The 22,214-nt window shown below is 32.9% G+C and overlaps 1 protein-coding gene across 4 annotated transcripts in view; it reads right to left on the bottom strand.

Moving 5' to 3' along the window:
- Positions 1-22,214, bottom strand: part of ARMC4 (armadillo repeat containing 4) — a 226,166-nt gene that overhangs the window by 191,647 nt on the left and 12,305 nt on the right. For 3 of the 4 annotated variants that reach the window (XM_031939807.1, XM_031939806.1, XM_031939808.1), the window contains exons 5-10: positions 21,515-21,621; positions 21,126-21,262; positions 20,340-20,456; positions 6,856-7,043; positions 4,143-4,256; positions 1,289-1,436 (exon numbers count right to left, since the gene is read on the bottom strand). In XM_031939807.1, the coding sequence (XP_031795667.1) occupies positions 1,289-1,436; positions 4,143-4,256; positions 6,856-7,043; positions 20,340-20,456; positions 21,126-21,262; positions 21,515-21,621 (811 nt within the window). Of the gene's footprint in view, positions 1-1,288; positions 1,437-4,142; positions 4,257-6,855; positions 7,044-19,147; positions 19,211-20,339; positions 20,457-21,125; positions 21,263-21,514; positions 21,622-22,214 lie in introns of those variants that run through there. The other variant, XM_031939809.1, reaches the window with a different exon arrangement.

Genomic DNA, 22,214 nt, shown 5'->3' with positions numbered 1-22,214 from the left:
TAAGAAAAGTCAGTGTTGAAGGAGGCTGTCTTTGGACCCGGGATATAAATATTTGTCCTGGGAATACTGACAACATTGGGAATTGGGAGGAAATTTTCTCATTTATCGATTATATTAATTATATGCAAACTTAAGAGTATTTTTAAATTTTAACAATTTTAGAAGTGTAAATGCGACAAACTTACAAAAAATAGTTTGAAAGTTTGTTTATGTTTCTTGAGTACTTATTTAGTTGTGTGAATTTTGAAAAATAAAATTGTAATTTTAATAAAATAGGGTACCCTGTCAATATGCATTACATGTGTGACAGTCCAGATGAAAGCAGTGAATCATTAGAGAGATTCTTTTTGACTAACCAGCTCAGTCATCTGATCTACCTCTATTAGACTTTTTTTTGTGGAGTCATGTCAAAGCAATTGAGTCTGTATCAAAACTTCATGTTTTGGATGATCTTAAGACTAAGATAATAAATGCAATCCTTTTAGTAATTGAATAACAGATGATGAAAGTTGTAACAGAGTTCAAAAGCTGCCTAGAGTAATACATAGCACAACAGTGCTTAAGTTGAATTGTAATAAGAATGATCCATTTTTTAAAATTAAAATATTTAACTTTTAATTGTTGCTTTTTCTAAATTGTAGCATTTATCTTTCTGAAGGTATTAAAGCTTAAAACTGTGCTAAAACTTTTGGACAACCTATAAATTTTATAACCCAAAATTAGGTTTAAATAATGCAGTGAAGTTCCAATAATTTAAACAAGCAATTATATTTATAGTGTTGCATAGTGGCTGCATAGAATATACAAACAATATGTATATATACAAGTAATTTCTGAGAAGATAACTTTGAAGGAATCTCATATAACTTCTTCCTATAACAAGGAGAAGGAAATCCTAACCACTATCTGTGACATTTGTTTTATAGCCAATGCAAGATACAAAGAATTGAGAAAGTGGAAACCTAATTTTAAAATCAGTACATCTCATCTCACTGCCACACAGTTGAAATCGGGGCACATTACTAGAAGAGAAGAGTTGGGACTCACTTCCAACATCACATTTATAGAAAAAAAACTCTACTCTCTTCAAGATTAAGAACTATTCTACATATGAATAAGCCATTTTATTGAAAACTATACAAATTTACATAATAAAAGCTATAATGAATCCACATATACAAAGAAACATCCTAGAAACAAGAAATCTCAGAAATTAGATTTACTTCCCGTCTAATTTACCTAAAGACTTTATCATTGCCATCAAAGAATGATGAATTTTTATTCTTACCTTTAAATATTTGACTAGTTTCTGAATTTGCCAATATTCAGACGGCAAATCTGTTTGTCCTTCCTGATGACGATCAGGCTGTTCATCCTCCTCCTCACTTTCAGAAGAACTTTCACTAATCAGGTCTTCTACCTTGATAGAACTCTTACTAAGAATGAAACAAAACAGATAAACCAAAATAAGTAAATATACATAAGCTTTAAGACACCAACAAAAGTAAATTGCAAAAATAAAACATTTGCAATTATAGGCACATTAGCAGGATGCTTAAACTTCACTTCTTAGGGTCATGGTATTTGTTAGATAAATGTATGTAGTCATATCCACAGGACACCTACTTTATAATCAGATTTTTGTTCACATTTCCAAAATAATGTGAATGAAAAACATTTCAAGTAATAGGTATGACATTAAACTACTGTTAGCCTTAGGGTGATATAGTCTCCCTATCAAAAACAATCAATATTTGACACATCCTCATCATTACTGAGCTAATTAAACTGGAATAGCAGAAGAAGCAAATAACACACAGGATTTGAGTCCAGCAGTGACTAGAGTCAGAGGGAAATCCATAGTCATACATTAGAAATAAAGCCTAAAGAAATTTTTTGGGGGGGAGGATTGGACTAACATTATAACTATCCAGGTAAAATTAAAAGAGTGATAACTCTGTTATGTCTTTACAAGGTGCAGAGGGAAAGGAATGCACTAAAAAAGAAAGGAGGAAGAAAAACAGAAACTTACTATTTTATAAAAATAGAGTACACAAGAAGAATATACAAATTTGAAGAAATGGATGGGGGGCAAACAATTCATGATGATATTCTTATCTGAACAAGATAAACTGACAATTATATACAACACAGAGTTTGATGCAAAAACACATTAAATTAAATAGTGAGATAAAATGGACAGGGAGATGGAGGGGGAATATCAATAAGAAGAAGCATACTGACATGGAAGAGAAAGTCACAAAAAAAAATCAATTTTGAAATGTTAAGCATAAAAGTTAGTTTAAAAGACAGATAGTATAAGAACCAGAGATGGGGCTTGGAACTGAGAAAACAGAGGAGGGATAAATTCAATAGATCATTTCAATTATGGATTACTAATATTAATCAGATTTCTTCCTTTTTTATCACCTTCTTCTTATAAAACCAGAAGTAAAAGAGGGAAAAAGTATAAGAGGATACGACAGATAGAAATACATGCTTAACAATCTTAAGACTGAATCTGAATAGAATGAACCCATCCGTAAAAAAAGAGATGGCAGAAAGGAATAGAAAGAATTCCATTGTGCTATTTGCAAGAAATATACTTAAAATATAAAGATTCACACAGAATTAAAATGAACTTATCATGATTCAAAAAAATTTAAAAGGCAAAGGTAGCAATCATGATGACAGGGCAACAATAAAAACAGTAAAAACTGACTAAAATTGGTAATCAGAGAAGCTATAATGAAATGATATACTGTATATAAAAGTATAATGAAATACTGTAAAATATAATATTTAGATGTATGTGTATGTATTTGTGTGTGTGTGCCAAATGGCATAGGACCTAAATATTTGAAGGAAAATTTAATTGAATAACAAGGAGAAAGAGACGACAAAGTTTTAATACTTGAGCAGATCAATGTAATTTTTAAAAAGACTCATAAATGTTTTGCTTAATTGCATATGTAAAAACTTATATCTTATTGTTTACTGTCTCAGGGAGGGTTATAATTTGGAACTCAAAACTTTAAATAAAAATATTTTTTAAAAAGACTCACAAAAAATATATGAATAGACTTTTAGAAAAGTTAGAATTATTAGAACTTTGGTGATTACATAAAAGAAAAAGAAAAAGGAATGCGCATATTTTAAATTGCATATCACCATTACAAAAACTGAACAAATACTAAGTGATCATGAAAACTTCACAGTGAATTAATAGGTCAAAAAATAAATCATAGAAGCAACAGACATTTTCTTTAAAAAAACAATGGCATTAGCTAATCTGACCAAAGAAAAATGGAAAAAAGACAAAATAACATAAAAAATTAAATAGAACTTTTAACAAAGAGTAAATAAACTATTAGAAATCATTTCCCCCAAATATTACCAGCAAGAATACATGAAATGGATGAATATTTACAAAAATATAAACTACCTAGATTATCAAAAGAAATAGTAAATTTTAAAAACATTATTAGAAAAAGACATTGAACAAGGCTTATATTAATTCATATTTTAGTAACATAAGAGATTTAAAATCTATTTAAAGAGTTTAGAACCACCACTGTAATATGTGACTTATACATACTCAAATTTTCGTTAATTTTCCATAACTCACTAGATTCCCATTTCAAAAACAAAAAACAAAAAACCCATACAGTTAGGTCCTGATTAGTCCAAACTATTACTTCCATGAAGTGCTTACATGTATTCAAATATATACTCCTTAAAGTTTTAAATATGTAAAATATGGTCATTGGTTCCAGTCCAAGTGCAAATTCAAATAATGCAAACACTTCATGGGATTCATTATTCCCACTAATTGGGAACTACTGAACCTAAAGACTTGGACAAACATTTTTAAGTTTCCAACATTAAACCTCTTAAATTTTAGATTTTTGCTATTTTCCCCACCTACTTATGAGGGAAAATCATGAAATCAACTAAAAAATTATCAAGATTATAGAGAGTATATTTTAAGGATTACCACAAAGAAAAACTTTGGCCTAATCTTTATCTGAATTATAATAAATTCTGAACTAATGGATTAAAATTAACAAGGTCTTATTGTTGTAGGAGTGAAGGAAAACTAGTATACACAACATCAAAATGAAATTAGAAAAGAAGTGTACCCGGTTAGAGAGTGTGATCTTCCAGTTGAGGTCGTAGAAATTATTGACTTTGTCTTATCTGTAGTTGTTGGAAGAGACTTTTCTTCTTGACTTTCTTTTATTGAGTCTTGTTTCCTAAAATTATTAATTTTATCATGTAAATTCATGCAAATGGACATATGACAAAGTTGCACAACAAATTATTTCATCTTACCCAAATATATCTGGCTTTCTAGTATATAACTGTTGAGGGTTTAATGATAACAAAACTAGTAAAATGTTTAGTTAGTATCCCCAAAGCCTGTCAACTCTCTAGCATATAGTAGCTATTTAATAAAGTTTGATTAATATATTGACTAGTAAAAATGGATTTTAAATGGTAGGTACTAATACCTTTTATTTTATTTACTTTTTGCTGAGGCAATTGGGGGTAAGTGACTCGCCCAGGGTCACACAGCTAGTAAGTGTTAGGTGTCAGAGGCCACATTTGAACTCAGGTCCTCTGACTTCAGGGCTGGTGCTCAATCAACTGTGCCATTCAGCTCCCCCCCCCTGCCCCAGCGCCTTTTAAAAACAACAACATTTTCAAGTTCTGGATGTTACTTATAAGATCAGTCAATACATAGGCAAATAATCAAATATGAATCAATTTCAAGTATATAATTGGGAGTGGAATCAAGACCAAGATAGGTATCATGTAAATGGCAGCATCTAAACTATGCTTTGAAGGAAACTAGGGATTCCATAGGGTGGAAGTCAAGAGGTAATTCACATGGGGAACCACTTTTGTAGAAGTATGAGACAGCATATCATGTACTAGAAGGACTTGAAGTCATGTACTGTCTGGGTAGAATGACTGGAATGATAGATACCTGGAGAGTATATCTACTTATGAGGTTTGGGAGGTCTCTAAAGGCCAAACTAAATAATTTTTAGTAGGGGCAAGATAGTCATATATGTACATTAAAAATATAAATTTTACAAAGAAAAAAAGAAAAAGAGAGAGAGAAAGAAAGAAAGAAAGAAAGAAAGAAAGAAAGAAAGAAAGAAAGAAAGGGAGAAGGTAGAAAAGATGGGTTGAAGTCTGTTTCCTTTAAAGGAAGACCAACTACTTTGTCATTAAAGTTTCATGGTCTAAAGGCACTTCTGGTTTTCCATGACTGCTCTGGGAATCCCAGTTGCTAAGAGAAATTACCTTCACATTCAAGATAAAGATTACATATTGTTTTACAGATTACAGATTGTTTCAAACATTGATATAGTCAATACTTTTTCTAGCACTGGGGGGAAAAAGGTATCAATCCTTCCCAGTCTCTGTCCTCCAAATTCCTCTCTAAAAATACTGGAGACTTTAAAAAAAAAAAAAAAAGAAAAAGAAAAAATGGTATAACCTGCACCCTTAATGAGAGTGAAAAAAAAAAGTTTTCATAACTACAGTGGTTATATGTGCCTTTGTTATATTCAAGAATATCATTTTTAAAACCTCATCTTTCAGTTAATTTGCACAAAATCAATCAATTTTATCCACAAGTACTTAAGCTTCCAGGGCTTAACAATGTACTTGTTGCCTACAGGTATCACTTACTCTACCTATATATTTTGAAATATTGAATCAAAGCTTAATAGTCCTAGACTGAAGAAAATTGCTATTTTAGAAAATCCTTCAATGAAGAACTTTGTAAGTTGAATTTAAGGGAAATAGACTGAGGGTTGGAAAGAGGGAGATGGGGAAAGTTTCTGATGAAGTTGATGAGCTTTGGAAGTGGTCTTTGAGACATTTAATAAGCCCCTCCCCATTGGGAAAGAAGTACTGGTAGTAATAGTTATAATAATATATCCATCTCAACTAATATTTTGAGGGATAAGCTAAACTGAAGTTTATGGGATGGGAATGTCTAATATGTCAATATCGTTATAGCTCTGTAGTTATCACCCTTAAATCTACCCCAGTTTCCAGGAACAATCTGTTGACTTGAAACTATCCTCCAATGCTTGTCATATATTTTTCGATTATTTCCCACCTTAAATTTTAAGTCTTAGAGCATGCTTCAAGACCCTCCACCAATTCTTCTCTATTCCCTTAATTTTTATCTTTACATAAAAACTTCAGATATGCTAAATTGTACATCTCTGGTATGTGTTTTGTTTGCTCTCTCATCTCTAAGTTTGTACATTTATTATTTCTCTAAACCTGGAAAGCTTTTCCCCTATCCTTTTAATCACCTCTTCTTCAAAACTCTTTTAATGAATCACTTCCTCTATGAAGCTTTCCCTAATGAATTTCACCTGGCCCGAAACCTGCCAGCTTCCTTTCCTGAAGGTTGTACTAACAGAAGTTTCTTTGATTTATACTTGGTTTCTTTGTGAATGTTTTAATCAATTTATATATGTTGAGTTTAGCTTCTTTCCCTATCCCACCCTAATTTAATAGGAACAAACTATTTTATATTTTTTCTTCTTTTCTTCCTTCCAGCGTGTTTCCTTCTGTGCTGAGTATATAACAGGGTATTTTGAGGACAAGAACAGACTTTTCAGTTTGAATTATTCAGGGAAACAAAGATACCACTTTTTACTATAGGGAAAATGGGAGTATTTACCATGTATTTCAGTGGTTTAAAAAAATGGATCAATTACTGAGAATTAGGCAAGTGTGTGGTGGTTTTTGGATGTAATCTCAATATAATATATATTTTCCCAATCAACCAAAAAGAGAAAATGCTAAGTGACTACATACTCTTGCGGAGTAACAGAGGATGTCCATTTTAAACTCGGTTCTAATTTCCTAACCATGCGTCTTTTTACAGATGGACTCTTTTGTGAAACAGCAGATGTTTGTGGAAGGTTGGGTATTTCTTCAGCTTCAATTACAGGTGGACGTTTCTTCTTTTTTTCCTTTTTTTTAGTTCCAAAAAATGAATGTTGCTGTTTTTAAGAGTAATGAAAATGTGTTTAGTTAAATCACATGAAATTACATAATTATTATCTCTGAAATATCTATAAAGTTGAATTGCTTTTATTTGAAAGGAAAAAAGCACAGGTTAAATGGGGTTCATCAACTGGGTAACAACTGAATAAATTATTGCATATCAATGTAATAGAATACATTATGAGAAATGATGTGATAGTGTCAGAAAAACCTAGGAAGATTTGTATGAACTGATACAGAATACACTGGAGAGAATAACTTATATTATAACAATAATATTGTAAAAAGGAACAACTTTGAAAGAATTAAGAACTTTAATCACTGAAAAGATCAACCAGGACTCTAGAGAACCAGTGATGACAAAAGTTACTCATCTCCAGACAGGGAGATAGACTAAATACAGAGAATAAGAAACATATTTTTAGGTATCATCAATGTATGAATGTATGTATATTTTGCTTCATTATGCATATTTGTTTTAATATCTTTTTTTTCTTTTTTTCTAGTGGAAGAAAAAAAGAAAGGAAAACAAAAAGAAAAGAGGAAAATAATGCATCCCAATGAAAGGCTATAAATATGTTTTACACTATTTTAGTGTATAAAGTTTGATGATATTGATTATAGAAAACAATATTTTCTTAACTTTCATTGAAGATAAATGTCCTACTGAATGTACCTTTAATTAATTTAATGCTTATATTTGTATGATTGGAAAAATACTGGGTAAAGAAGTTACATTTTGATTAGTTTTAAAATTATTTATGTCAACAGACTATTACTTGCAAACTTTAAGTGACTGATGACAATATCATCTAACAGAAAAGTAGGAAAGGTTTGTATAAAATCAGTCTGTGAGGTACATAAAATTTTACTTAGGATGCTCCAAATGTTTGTGAATATACCAGAAAAAGTCATTTTGTGAGGAAGTTACTGGTAACTATCACCCAATTGATAATAGGTAACTGCTAACAGGCAATTAAAAATAAACTTATGTACAGAATGGTAGCTAGAGCTAGCCTCAGAAAAGATCTAAATTCAAGTGTTTTTTCTTTCTTTAGATCACATTAGCTGCCCCCCCAGTTACATGTAAAAACAATCTTTAACATTTTTTTTAAATTTTGAATTCCAAATTCTCTCCCTCCTTCCCATCCCTTTCATTGAGAATCAATTGAAAATCAAATTTAGACTATGCATATAAAGTCAGGCAAAATATATTTCCATATTAGTCATATTGTGAAAGAAAATGTAAACCAAAAAAACAAAATCAAGAAAAAATTCTTAAAAGTATACTTCAATATATACTTCAATATTATTGTTCCATAAGAGCAAGCTGATTTCAGAAAAGTCTGGGAAGACGTGAACTGATGTTAGGTGAAGTGAGCAGAACCAAGAGAGCACTGTACACAGCAACAAGAAGATTATAGGATGATCAACTCTAATAGACATGGCTCTTTTCAACAATGAGGTAAATAAGGAGAATTTCAATAGACTTGTGATGGAGAGAGCCATCTGCATCCAAAGAGAGAACTATAGGGACTGAATGTGGATCACAACATAGTATTTTCACCTTCATTGTTGTTGTTTGCTTGCCTTTTTTCTGTTTTTTTTCTCTTTTTGTTCTGATTTTTCTTGTTCAACATGCTAAATATTGGAAATATATTTAGAAGAATTACACCTCTATGGAATTACTTGCTTGTTTAGGGGAGAAGAAGGGAGGAAAGGGAAGGAAAAAAATTTGGAACACAAGGTTTTGCCGGGATGAATGTTGAAAACTATCTTTGTGTATATTTTGAAAATAAAAGACTATTATTTTAAAAAGTATACTTCAATCTGCATACAAGCTCTATCAATTCTGTCTCTAAAGTTGGATACTTTTTTTCATAATTGCCTTAGATCATTGTATTGCTGAGAATAACTAAGTCATTCATACTTGATCATTATACAGTATTGCTGTTATTGTGTACAATATTCTCCAGGTTCTGTTCATTTCACTTTGCATCAACTCATATAAATCTTTCCAGGTTTTTCTGAGAGCATTCTGATTGTCATTTCTTATAACACAATAGTATTCCATCATAATCAAATACCACAATTTGTTTATCCATTCTCCAATTGATGAGCATCCTTTCAATTTCCAAATCTTTGCCACCACAAAGAGCTGCCTAAAATATTTTTGTATATATAGGTCCTTCTCCATTTCTTTATCTCTTTGGGATACAAATCTAGTAGTAATTGGGTTAAACTGTATGCACAGGTTTATGGTCCTTTGGGCATAATTCCAAATTACTCTCCAAAATGGTTAAATTAGTTCACAACTCCATCAGTGTCTCAATTTTCCTATATCTCCTCCAACATGTTACTTTCCTTTCATATTACATCAGCCCATCTAATAGGCGTAACATGGAACCTCGGTTGTTTTAATTTGCATTTCTCTAATCAGTAGTAATTTAGAGCGTTTTTTGTGACTATGGCTTTGATGGCTTTTTCTAAAAGCTGCCTGTCAAATCCTCTGACCATTTTATCAACTGAGGAATGACTTGTATTTTTATAAATTTGACTCACTTCTAGAAATTAACTCTTTATTAGACAAACTTGCTCTAAATATTTTTCACAGTTATGATTACTATTTTCCTTCTACCTATTTTCCATCTGTTTATCATGCTCTTTCTCTCCTCTCACCCTGTTCATCCTTTCACTTCTGACTACCACCTTCCCCAAGATGCCCTCATTTCTATCAGTGCCTCCCACCTTCTCTTATCCCCTTTATCTCCTTTAGGGTAAAATAGAGTTCTAGCCTCAACTGAGTATGCATGTTAGTCCCTCTTTGAGCCAATTCCAATAAGAGTTACATTCTAGACTTCCTGCCATCTCCCCAAGCTTTCCTTCTACTATGAAAGCTTTTCCTAGCCTCTTTTATGAGATAATTTAACTCATTCCAATTCTCTCCCTTCCCCTTCCCCCAATGCATTCCTTTTTATCATTTATTCATTTATTTATTTTTTTGCTGAGGCACTTGGGGTAAGTGACTTGGCCAGGGTCACACAGTTAGGAAGTGTTAAGTGTATGAGGCCAGATTTGAACCTCAGGGCTGGTGTTCTATCCACTGCACCACCTAGCTACCCCAATCATTAAGTTTTTAAAGATAATCATCCCATCATATTCAATTCACATCCATTCTTTCAGTCTCTGTACACTCTTTCTAAATGACTTAATAATTGGAAAATTCTTAGGAATTACAAATATAATCTTCCCATGTATGCATGTAAAAGTTCAATCTTATTGACTCTCTAAAGATTTCTCTTTCCTGTTTACTTTTATATGCTTCTCTTGAGTCTTATATTTGAAAGTCAGATTATCTATTCAACTTTGGTTTTTTCACCAGAAATGCTTGAAAATCTTCTATTTCATTGAATATGAATATCTATTTTCCCCCTGAAGAATTACTCTCAGTTCTTGGTGGTAATCCTAGGTCCTTTGTCCTCTGAATATTACATTCCCAGCCATTCAGTCCTTTGATGTAGAAGCTCCAAAATCTTGTGTTATCCTTCTGTGGATTACAATACTTGAATTGTTTCTTTCTGGCTGCTTATAATATTTATCCGCGATCTGTGAGCTCTGGAATTTGGCTATGATGTTCCTGGGTTTTTCATTTTGGTATTTCTTTCGGGGAGTGATTGATGTATCTTTTGACTTCTATTTTAATGTCTGGTTCTAGAATGTCAGGGTAATTTCCTACTATAATTTCTTTAAAGATGATGTTTCTAGGCTTTTTTGTTGAACACAGCTTCTAGATAGTCTAGTTATTCTTAAATTATCTCTTCTTAATTTGTTTTCTAAGTCAGTTGTTTTTCCAATGAGATATTTCACATTTTCTTCTTTTTTTTCATTCTTTAGTTTTCTTGCTTCATGATGTCTCAAGGAGCCATTACTTTCCATTTTCTCAATTTTTATTTCAAAGGACTGATTTTCTTCATCGAACTTTTGTACCTCCTTTTCCATTTTGTCAATATTATTTTTTAAGGAGTTCTTCTCTTCATTGACTTTTTGTACAACTTTTTCTATGTGGCCAGGTCTGTTTTATAAGGTGCCCTTCTCTTCATTGGATTTTTACACCTCTTTTCCATTTGGCCAATTCTGCTTATTATGGTCTTTTCTTCAATATTTTTTCTGTACCTCCTTTACCAAGCTATTGACTCTTTTTCATGGTTTTCTTGCATCACTCATTTCAATTCCCAGTTTTTCCTTTACCTTTCTTATTTGATTTTTAAAATGAACTTTGACAAAAATTATTTTGGAGCCTGAGACCAATTCACATTTTTCTTGGAGCCTTGGGATTTAATAGTTTTTATTTTGTTGTCTTCTGAGTTTGTTTTTTTCTTCCCTGACACCTTAATAAATCTTCTAAGGATAGTTTTGTTTGTTTTTGTTCGTTTTTCCCAATCTATTTCTTAACTTTTAACTTTATATTAAAGTTGAACTCTGCTCCTGGGATACAGGGTCCATTGTCCCAAAATCCAAGGTTTTTGTACAAGTTCTTTTAAGTTTTTAGTTCTTCCAAGGTGGTGTGATCTAAAGAGAAATGCATTTACTACTATCTTGGCCAATGCTCTGGTCTGTGAGTGGCCACAACAAGCATTCTTTTCTGCCCTGGAACTGTGACCAGAATTGTTACTCCCTGGAGGCCACAAGCTATGATGTACTGGTGCAACTCTTTGCCCTGAAACTGTGACCTGAGATTTTGACTGCATTTGAGTATCAGCAGTTCAAGAGTCCTGCACCCAGTGCCAACAAAGAGACCCGTCATATCCTTCTACTTATCCAACCCCCTTATCATCTGTGGGCAGAGAGCTCCAGAAGCAGCCATTTCCACAGCTGAGTCAGTCTCTCCCAGAGCCTGCTGCTGGTTTGCTGGTATTTCCAGGATTGTAGCCTGGGTTCTACTCACCCTAGTAGGAAATGACTTTCCTGATGACCTTTCTAAGTTGTCAGGTTGGAAAATTATTTCACTCATCCTCCAAATTTTGTTTCGAGATTATTTAAAGTTATTTGGAGGGAACTTCCGAGAACCCAGCTGGGTTTTTTCTCTGCCATCTTGGTTGCCCCTCCTGAGTTCAAGTCTTGGCTTTGTATATACTATCTTTGGGGGAACCTGGACATAATATACTCTTTCAATGTTTAAGACAATCTACTGATATCAGAATTTGCAAATAAGGGTGATGTGCCCCTTTTTTGTATCCTCAGAGCTTAGCATAATGCTTGGCATTTATCAAGTGATAAATGTTTAATGAATGAATAAATTAGCACTGGTAGACGGCTTCCTCACTAAGAGTCTGACAAACCAATGGAATCTCAGGGTTGGACCTCCACTCAAAAAATGTAAAACAACCAGATTATTCAAAAGCTTCAACAAAAGCACCCAGTGGTATGATCCTACCACTGTTTGTTGAGTGATGCTACTAGCTACATGACAGCCATCTTTTCTCAGCTCAGATCATGAGGAGACAGACAAGAAAAATGAAAAGCCAAGAAGAGCAGAACACGAGTATTGGTTTCCTATTCAGGAAAGAAAACTAGAGCTTCAGAAGGGAGTCAGATTCCATTATTCATTTACAAAGCCAACTCTGCTGAAAGGAAGCAGCTATTGACACAGTCCACAGAACGAGTCTTATTCATGGTACAAGCCTATTAGTACTGCCACACAGTGAAAGCACAAATAAGAAGATCTTGGACATAAAAAGAAAGTCAAAGTGTATAATCCAAAATGCTATTGTATCAAGATGAGAAGATCCCCACCTGTGCAACAGAGCTGGTGTTTTTTTTTTTTTTCATTTTAATTTATATGACACTTTTCTCTTAATCAGGGGAGTGTCAGAGTCAGCTTGAACCCACTATATTGAAAGCTGATTGTCAAATTTTCAATATGAATATTCACACAATGGAAATTGACAAATACTACAAATTGTCTTGATTTACTGTTTTGTTGTTGGCTAGATTTAAGAAAGTATTCATAATTCAAACTAAACTTAGAAGTGTGTCATGAGTACATTTTTCCCCTGAGAGAGATAGTTCTTAAAACATTTACCAGCGCATGTCTGTCTGTTCTCATGATAGATAAAAAATAAGCTTTTGACAATTAAAGCTTTACCAAAATGGAATAAGCTACTTTACAGGTAGTGAATTCCTTATAATTGATGGGGTTCAAAAAAAGTCTGGATTATATTTAATTCTCCAAAAAAAAAAAAATCAGGAGTGTTGTAGTGAGAATTCATATATCAACTGGGAAGTTGTATTAGACTAACTGCAAAGTTTTTTCCAACTCTATGATTGAAAATTCCTGTAACATAATCCTATTTTGTATTTTCTTAGGGATTCATAATGCAGTGCTGTCAAATTTTCAGCCACTGAAATACTATATAATTGTAAGATGCATTTTGTTTAAGGCTTGATTACTGCCTCCTGAAAGATAATGCATGCAATTCTGATATCTATTATGTCAGCGTCTATAGCCTAGGTCTATGAGGTAGACTTCAGCTAGGGTCATAAAACTGCTTCATTAAAGAGGGATTTTCACATGTATATTTTAGTTTTAGATAAAAGTAAAAATATGAAATTAAGCATTAGTTATTCATATATGACTATTAAGAGCAAATATAGAGGAAAAGTTTTTTATTGGGGCAGCTAGATGCTATATTAGATGGAGCACCAATCAAGAAAACCGACATTCAAATCAGACATTTAATTTCTGTGTGAACATAGGAAAGTCAATAATTCTTTAAGCTTTAGTGTCTTTAAAATGGAGATAATAGGACTTCTGATGCCAAGATGGCAGAGTGAGGAAGGAACCCTCTGAAACCCTATCAAATTCCCCTCCAAACAGCCTCAGAACTGATCTAGGAATAACAAAGGTGTATCACACTAGAATGAGAGGGGAGTGGGGTCCAAGAAGAGCAGCAGCAGCAGCAGCAGCCACCTTCACAGCAAGAGTTCTGCAACAGGGAATTTCCAGGTGATTCAGGTGAGCACCTTTTCTGCAATTTATAGCCTTAAGAGAGTTGAGTGGGGCCCTATCAGGCTAAGTGCTTTGCCCAGGCTATTATAGCCAGTGTGACAGCAATAGGATTTAAACTCAAATCTTCCTAATGTGGAGTCCTGCTCTTTACTATGCCATCTTGCCTCTCACAGGTATATTTATATATTTCTGTGTCCTGGAAACATAGGACCCCTTAACAGGCATGATGAAAAGATGTAAGGATAGACTACTATTGTTCTATAAGAAATGACAAGCAGGATGCTTTCTGGAAAGACTTACATGAACTAATGCAAACTGAAGTGAAAAGAACCAGAAGAATACCACATATAGTAACAAAAATATAATATAGTGATTAACTTTGAATAACTTGACTATTCTGAGAAATACAGAAATCCAAGATAATTTTTGATTATTATCGAATAAATGCTATTGATCTCCAGAGAAAGAACTGATGGAGTTTGAATGCAGATAGAAGCAAATTTTTTTCTTTGTTTTTCTTGGGGCTGAGTTTTCTTTTATAATATGAATTATATGGAAATGTGTTTTGTATTACTGCACATGTATAATCTATGTAAAAATGCTTCCCTTCTCAGTGAGGGTGGAATAGGAAGGAGAAAAGAGAATTTTGAACTCAAAATTTGAAAAGAAAAAAAAGAATGTTAAAATTGTTTTTTTTACATTTAATTAGGCAAAAAATTGAAAAAAAAATTAAGCATGTAGGAGGGGGAAGAGAAATGGACGGTTTTCAAGACATATTATGTCTACTTTTCAAAGGCATCATCAAGCTGGCCATAAAATGGTGAATTTTTGGCCATAGCAAAACAATTGCAAAGTGGTGCTCATTTTGTGACAGCCCCCTTCTACTTTAATATCAATGATGGCAATGAGTGCTAAGAATCATACCATTTACCAACAATTTGCAAACATTACCAGCTATTGGTAATCTAAAGATAAAATCCATGCCCATTGACCAATGAAATGCTAAAAGAAGAATTATATCATCTTGAGATGCTTCCTTAGAATGACAGAAATACAATTTCCTTGAAGGAATGAACAGTTTCATTTTGGGTTTTGTATTTTAAGTACCTGACACATTATGGACACTTAATAAATGCTTGTTGATGAATTGAAATTAAATCAAAGGACAAGAAGAAATTGCAGCTAAATAGCAGGATGGTTTACATGTTCTCCTCAGACAGACTTATAAAAGAACTGTCAGAGTTGATTTTTTCATGTTGCCAAAGGAAAAAAAGCAATATTTTGTGGGGCATTTGGTTATCTTGGATTAAAATGCTCAGGGAAAGCAAATGCAAAAAACCACAAAGAAATAATAAGAGTTTATGTGCCAAATTCTTTTGCAAAAGATGAAGAGTTAGGGAAGTTCTATAAAAATTCTCATTAAGACCCTCAACATTAGAGCAACCTGCCATTTTAATGTTCAATGACTTCAATGTAAAGGTAAGCATTAGAGAAGATAGCAAAAAAATGTGTAAAGACATGAGATATTTCAAAGGCTTGTAGACTTTATAGAAGCTGCATGTATTTCTATCATTAATAATTTCTTCAAAAAAAGAAGCAAGAGATAGAGAACAAGGCAATAACTAGTTAACATAAAAGATAAATTAAGTGTGGCTAAACAGAAGGGAAAGAGCTGGTTATTTATGTAAGCATAATTTAATAAAAAGCAAGTTTCTGTATAGTCAGGCAATTGACTTGGGAGGGTATATGTTACAGTCAATACCAAACTAGAAGAAAGAATCAAAATGATGTGTACTAAAATTGAAGCAACCTGGCCTATTTAAAGAAGCAGTTGATATCTAAAAATGTATTATGTATAAAAGAAAAGATATTCACAGAAACTGTAACTATTTCCTAAGGAAGTTTAACTAATGTAAATCAATCAACACAGCAAGGAGACCAAAAGTATCTAGAAACTGTTTCATCCAGGGAAAATCTTGATCTCCTTGCCAAGCAGCAATTATGGCAGCCAAGAGCAACACCCATTTAGGATATAAACTCATTTTCAAAATCATACCAAAAAGGTTGGCAGAAGATTATGAGAATTATGTCTCACGAAATTCTAAGAAATAGTGGACAGGGAGAATTAAGTTTACAGAAAGCTTGGCAAGATATGCAAATAAAGAAAATAATTCACTGAGTATTCAAGGATAAAATTAGAAAGAGAACTATACATGTAAAATGAAAAAGATCTATAAATATTTTTATAGCAATTTCTCTGTCTTTGCCCCAGGCCTGGATTTCTCTTCCTCCTCATTTCTGTCGAATATCTCTGACTTCTTAAAAGTCCCAGATAAAATTGCATCTTCCACAAGAGGCCTTTCTTTATCCCCTTATTATTAGTATCTCCAATTTATTTTTTCTATACTTTGTTTTTACATAATTGTTTGCATGTTGCATGTTGTCTTGACCCATTATAGACTATAAGCTCCCAGACAGCAGGAATTGTTTTTCTTTCATCACCACATTTAGACTCATCAATTACTTTTGTATGTCATAAGAAAAAGAAAAAGCCTTAAGGGAAAAGAAAATGAGAAAAGCAAATGAATTGGATCCAGAGTACACACTGCAGAAACATTCAAAAGGCACGATTTTGAAGGTGTTTGGGAATCAAATCTCAAAGTATCTAAAAGAAGGGAGGATATGAATCTCTTAAGAAAAATCTTGAATCTTACTATATAAAAAATTAAGAGAGGATATTAATAACTACGGCCTATATGTCTATCTTATCATATTAATCAAAACTTCATGAGAATCTTCATATGCATCAAGGGAAATTTTCATGAAGCAATGAAAAGGAAACAACAAATTTTCACAGCAGATCACATTTTATAATAACATTACTGACTGAAAAGTATAGAAAACCTACAATTCCACTTGCTTGGACTCACAGCAATAACAAAGCCTTAAAAGACCTTTTTTGATTAACATTTTTCCCATGGATATGTCAAATGAAACAATATTCCTTGAAAACTCCACATCAATGGCCCTCTGATAATTAATATCAGCCAAGATGTAGTGCTTGCTGCTTAATGGCTAAAACACCAGATCTAGAATAAGGTGGACTTATGTTCAAATCTGTGACCCTGGGCAAATCATTTAACCCTGTTTTTCTCAGTTTCCTCATCTATAAAATGAGCTAGAGAAGGAAAAGATACCATCTAGTATCTTTGCCAAGAAAACCCCAAATGGGGTCATGAAGAGTTGGATATGACTGAAAAATAACTAAACAAAGGGAAAAAATGTCTTGAAGGATGTCCAAGCTACAGGCAAAATGAAAGAAGGCTTCTTTATAGATCATGAAGTCCTCCAGATGCTTCTGATTATAGATATTGCAATGATTACATTTAGCCCCAGAATCTCCATAAAGTCTTTAAAAAGTAAAATTCACAATCATTTGAAAGAGCTCCATCTACCCTTCTATCTTCATGATCTATACACAATGAATGGATGAAGAATGCCTATTGTTAAGACTATTATAAATACAGACAAGGCAGAGCTGGCTCATCAATACAAAAATCTCAGACAGACTCTGAGCATGGATGTTACCCCAAGTCTAAAAGTGAAAAGGAAGAAGAAAGTAGATCAAACTGCCTTTGAAAAAAAGTGCTTAATGCTATTAATGACCTGAGCTCTTTCCTGAAATAAAGGCTCCCCCATTTTAACATGAATCCATTGGTTGTTCTTCATTCTCCAAGAGGATCAAAATGACATATGTTAAAGTCAAAGTTACAGTGCAGCCAACTGTGGCTCATCATACAATATGAGCTCAGAATGATCTGCCATTGGTCAGAAACAAAGTCCTCATGAACATTTGGGGTGGATTCTCTAATTTTGTGCATCTCGGGTTTCTTCTGGGCTAATTCACTTCTGCTTTGTCCCTAGAACCCAGCATCTTCTATGATGAGGGCACGGCATGCTGTGCTAGTGTCTTCTGTCATATAATCAATTCTAAAGTTCTTGAGACCTTGAGAGTGTCCTTGTACTGCTTTTTCTGACGGCCTCCTGAGTGCTTACCTTGTGTGAGATCTCCAAAAAACAGGTTGTTGTTTTTGTTTGGGCAAGCTTATATTTAGCATTCAAACAATGAGACCAGCCCAACAGAGTTGAGCTCTATGTTGTGGAGTTGGAATGCTTGGCAGTTTATTTTGAGAAAGTTCCTCAGCATCTGGTACCTTATCCTGCCAGGTGATCTTCAGAATCATCCAAAGACAGTTCAAATGCGAGTGATTCAGTTTCCAGGCAAGATATTGGTAGACTATCCAGGTTCCACAGGCATGTAATTATGAGGTTAACACAACAACTCGGTAGATCTTGAGTTTCGTAGTCATTCTAATACCTCTTCTCTCTCACACTTTCCTTCAGAGCCTCCATAACTATATGTCACGAAGTAGCACGGTCTCCCAAAAACAAATTGAAAGTTAACTACGGGATATCAGAGAGGTGCACAGTATGAGTAGGCTGTATCACATTGTCAACACTGAATTATTCAAGAGAACCAGCAGTGTACAGCAGTGTCAGAAAGATGTGACCAGGAAGGGATAAGCATATGGATAGAATAAGGGATAAACCAACAAAAAGTACCCTATTTACATCCACATAATGCTGTAGAGGAAGGTACATTGAGTGGACGCTAATGTGGAATGTATGGGAGGCATTGGACATGGATCTCACAGGATAGCCCAGCATGGCATGGACAGATTATGATATCCATCTCCGAGGAACTGCCTACACTGATGAGATCAAATATCTATCAAGGTATCAAAAGTATCATTTAATACATCCGAGGAGCAAACAACACAATGGCATTTTCAAAGACAAATAAACAACTTTGACAAAAGGATTCTTTTATACGCTAGAAACAAATAATTAAATGCTCCCAATTGCTTAAACTCTATTTATATTTCAGGGAAACAGTCCAAAAGTATTTAAGTGGATATGTTTCCAAGGAAATTGATAAGTAAAACCCTGATTGATGGTTTTGCAGTGTTTGCTTTCTCATTATTTTTCTTAATAGTGAGTTCCAGCCCAATTATGTATCAGACAATTTACCAGGTTCTGTTGGAAGGTACCCGTCCTCAAAGTTGCCAAAGATGTGTGAGCATGGGGCTTTAAGTCAGAACATCTGGATTCTGGCCCTAACTACCTCATAATAGTAGCTGTGTGACTGAGACCTTTAAGCAAGCTGACCCTGAATTTCATTATCTATCAAATAGAGATAATAATATTTACAATACTGGTACCAAAAAGCTGCCATGGCAAAAGTGTTTTATTAACTGTGGAGGACAATGTAAAGTGTCCTGCATGTGAGATACTTTCTAAATTTTTAGAACACTCTACTATAGTTGTTATATGGTAGTAAATGTACAATACAACAATCTCCAGAAAATTAAAAATGAATATCACATAGAGAGCAATGGAGAAGCACATAGTATATATGAGTAGGCACCAACATATAACATATATAATATATATATACATATATATAAAACATATAACCAAAATGTGAATAAAAAATGGCATCAGCTTGGCTAGTCATAGGCCAAGAACAAAGGATGCCAGATAGGCTGTGAGAAAGACCAGGAGAAAGAAAAAAAGGCCGTTAGCATCTTGGGTAGAAATTCTGTGGCAAATTTATGGGAGAATATGGGCAAAAATTGGGCAGCATAGGGTTGCAATTTGCTTCATTTGATGGGAACCCCCAAACTGATAGAGTAACATTCATTTAAATACTTGCATATTTGAGAATGCATAGCTATTGAATTTGAATTATTATTTATGATATGACTTTTGTCTTTAGTAACCTTCTGGTATAAGAAACTAATCAATAAGGTACTAAGGAAAAAAAAAACTAGAACAGAGAAGGAAAAAAACCTTCAAATTACATTGGCTAGCAATATGCCCAAATTCTTTTCTTGTTTTTTTTTTGTTTGTTTGTTTGTTTTTACTATAAAGCTTTTCTGGATAGCAAAAGACATGGAAATTTCATCTGTCCCAAATGCTAGAGGTAAAAAATAATTTTAAAACGCCCCAAATTACAAATGTTTATCATTTTCATACTTTAACATAATTTCAAACATTAATTTTATTACCCAAAAAAATTGTGATTTTTTTTAAAGACATAGAATAATTCTCCATTTGAATTTAAATACATGGCATTTTAAACCAATGTAACCAAGGGTAAGCTAATTTCATAAATTAAATGAAATCTAACACAAGTAGTAAACAGTCAGATACAACCTACCTGTTTTGATATATTTTCTGAAAATTTTGCTGATTTTTCTCTTAAAATTGAGACAAGATCTTTATATATTTCACTGCACCTCTCATAGTTAATTTCTTCTGTGTCACTTTCAATGCCCTTAAAGATAAAACTTTTTATGTTACTACTAAAGATTTTATTATATCATTCTATAAATTATATCTTTTAGTGCTACAATCCTCTATAGAATTTTGCTTGCGATACTAGAATTTAAATTATTACCTGAAGACAGGGTATATAATGGAAGAATTTAGAAGCCATAGAGCATGGTAGGGATTCTGGGTAGCTTACTGGGTTGATTTCTAGTGGGACTGCGAGTCCAGTTAAAGAAAATCCAGGATGTGAAAGTTCAATTAAAGAAAACTGGTCACAAATCCAAGAAATTCAACCACTTGTGGTAGTAAACTTTAAATAGCAGCTCTCGAAATCCACAACTTAAGAAACAATTGAACTATTTGTTCTGTGCTTTAAAGAATTCTTTCTTTGAGGGATTTAAAACTTACAATGTAGAAGAAATTATTTTAAATCCTATACACTGACTTGGAAATCCAGAAACATGTCAGTCTTGTTCTGTCAGCCAGGCTCAGTATCATTAGTTTTGATATTCCCAAAGAACTACATTGACAGGCAAACAAATGTTGTAGACTCATACTTGGTTACATGGACATAACCTAAAATAGCTACGGGGAATTGCCACCATTAAGACTATCATTGTTTAGGTTTATTGCACATTTGTTGGTTCTAATTCTGGCTCTGCTTTTTACTTACACCATTTACAAAAACTCCTGCTGTGCTACAAGTCAGGTAGATAAAATCACAATCATGTGGTTTCACGGTTAAATAACAAATTTCCCCTTGCATCTGTCTCCAAGGTGGGGCCCGACACCCATTTGCAAATTCAAAGTCTGCAAACAATTGTCAGTCAAAAAACAAAAGCAATTTAGACTACATTTCTACAAAATTATGAACTTTAAAATAAATTTCTTATTAATTTTCATATGAATTTTCATTTTCTAAATTTTCACATACATAAAATTTTTTTCATGGATTTTCATTATATTAAAATTTAAAAAAAGTTCAAATTTATGGATATTTGAAGTTCTTTGAGAATGTAGTAATGGAACTTTTTTTCAGAATAAAATTGAAAATATTTAAACCTGATGTATAATTGATAGATTCCAAAACTGTTTGTTCTCCTTCTCCTGAGAAACGCTTGAGCAGATCTACATCATTTTTAATTGAAGCTGGACTTAAGCGTGTTTCCCTGAAATTGATGACAAAAAAAGCCCTCAGGTGTGATACTTAAAAAATAATATCCTTTGAAAACAAGTAAAAAATAAATCATTTTTCAGACTGAGATATCCTTCCTTTTATAATGTGAATTGTTGCTAATATACAGCTTATTTCATAGAAATTAAAGGAATGAATAAGGCATTTTGCTAAATACTACATGTAACTATCAACCAAAGTATTAATTACATATCCTAATTAGACTAATTTTATAAAACTGAACAAAATCTGTTATGTTATCATATTTTCATTATACTTTAGCAATATGTAAGAAAATCTTATAGATTTTTGAAAAGTATATGGTCATTCAACATTTTCAGAATTAGATAATAACTGACAAGTGATTTAATCATTTATTAGGAACTTAATGTATATAATAAACTGAGTTGTTTCAGAAATTTGTCTCATTCAGAAAAGTGAAACCATTTAAAAAATCATCTTAGTTTAATTTCACTTTAATGCAAATATTTATGAAAACCTCAGTTTTCTTGTTTGTTAAACGAGGAGATTGGATGAGACATTACCTAAAGGGACCTCCTAATTCTAAAATATTATAAGACTTCATAT

The sequence above is a fragment of the Sarcophilus harrisii genome, chromosome 5 (genome assembly GCF_902635505.1).
Source record: "Sarcophilus harrisii chromosome 5, mSarHar1.11, whole genome shotgun sequence".
Taxonomy (NCBI): Eukaryota; Metazoa; Chordata; class Mammalia; order Dasyuromorphia; family Dasyuridae; genus Sarcophilus; species Sarcophilus harrisii.
This window is presented reverse-complemented; position numbering and strand designations above follow the sequence as displayed.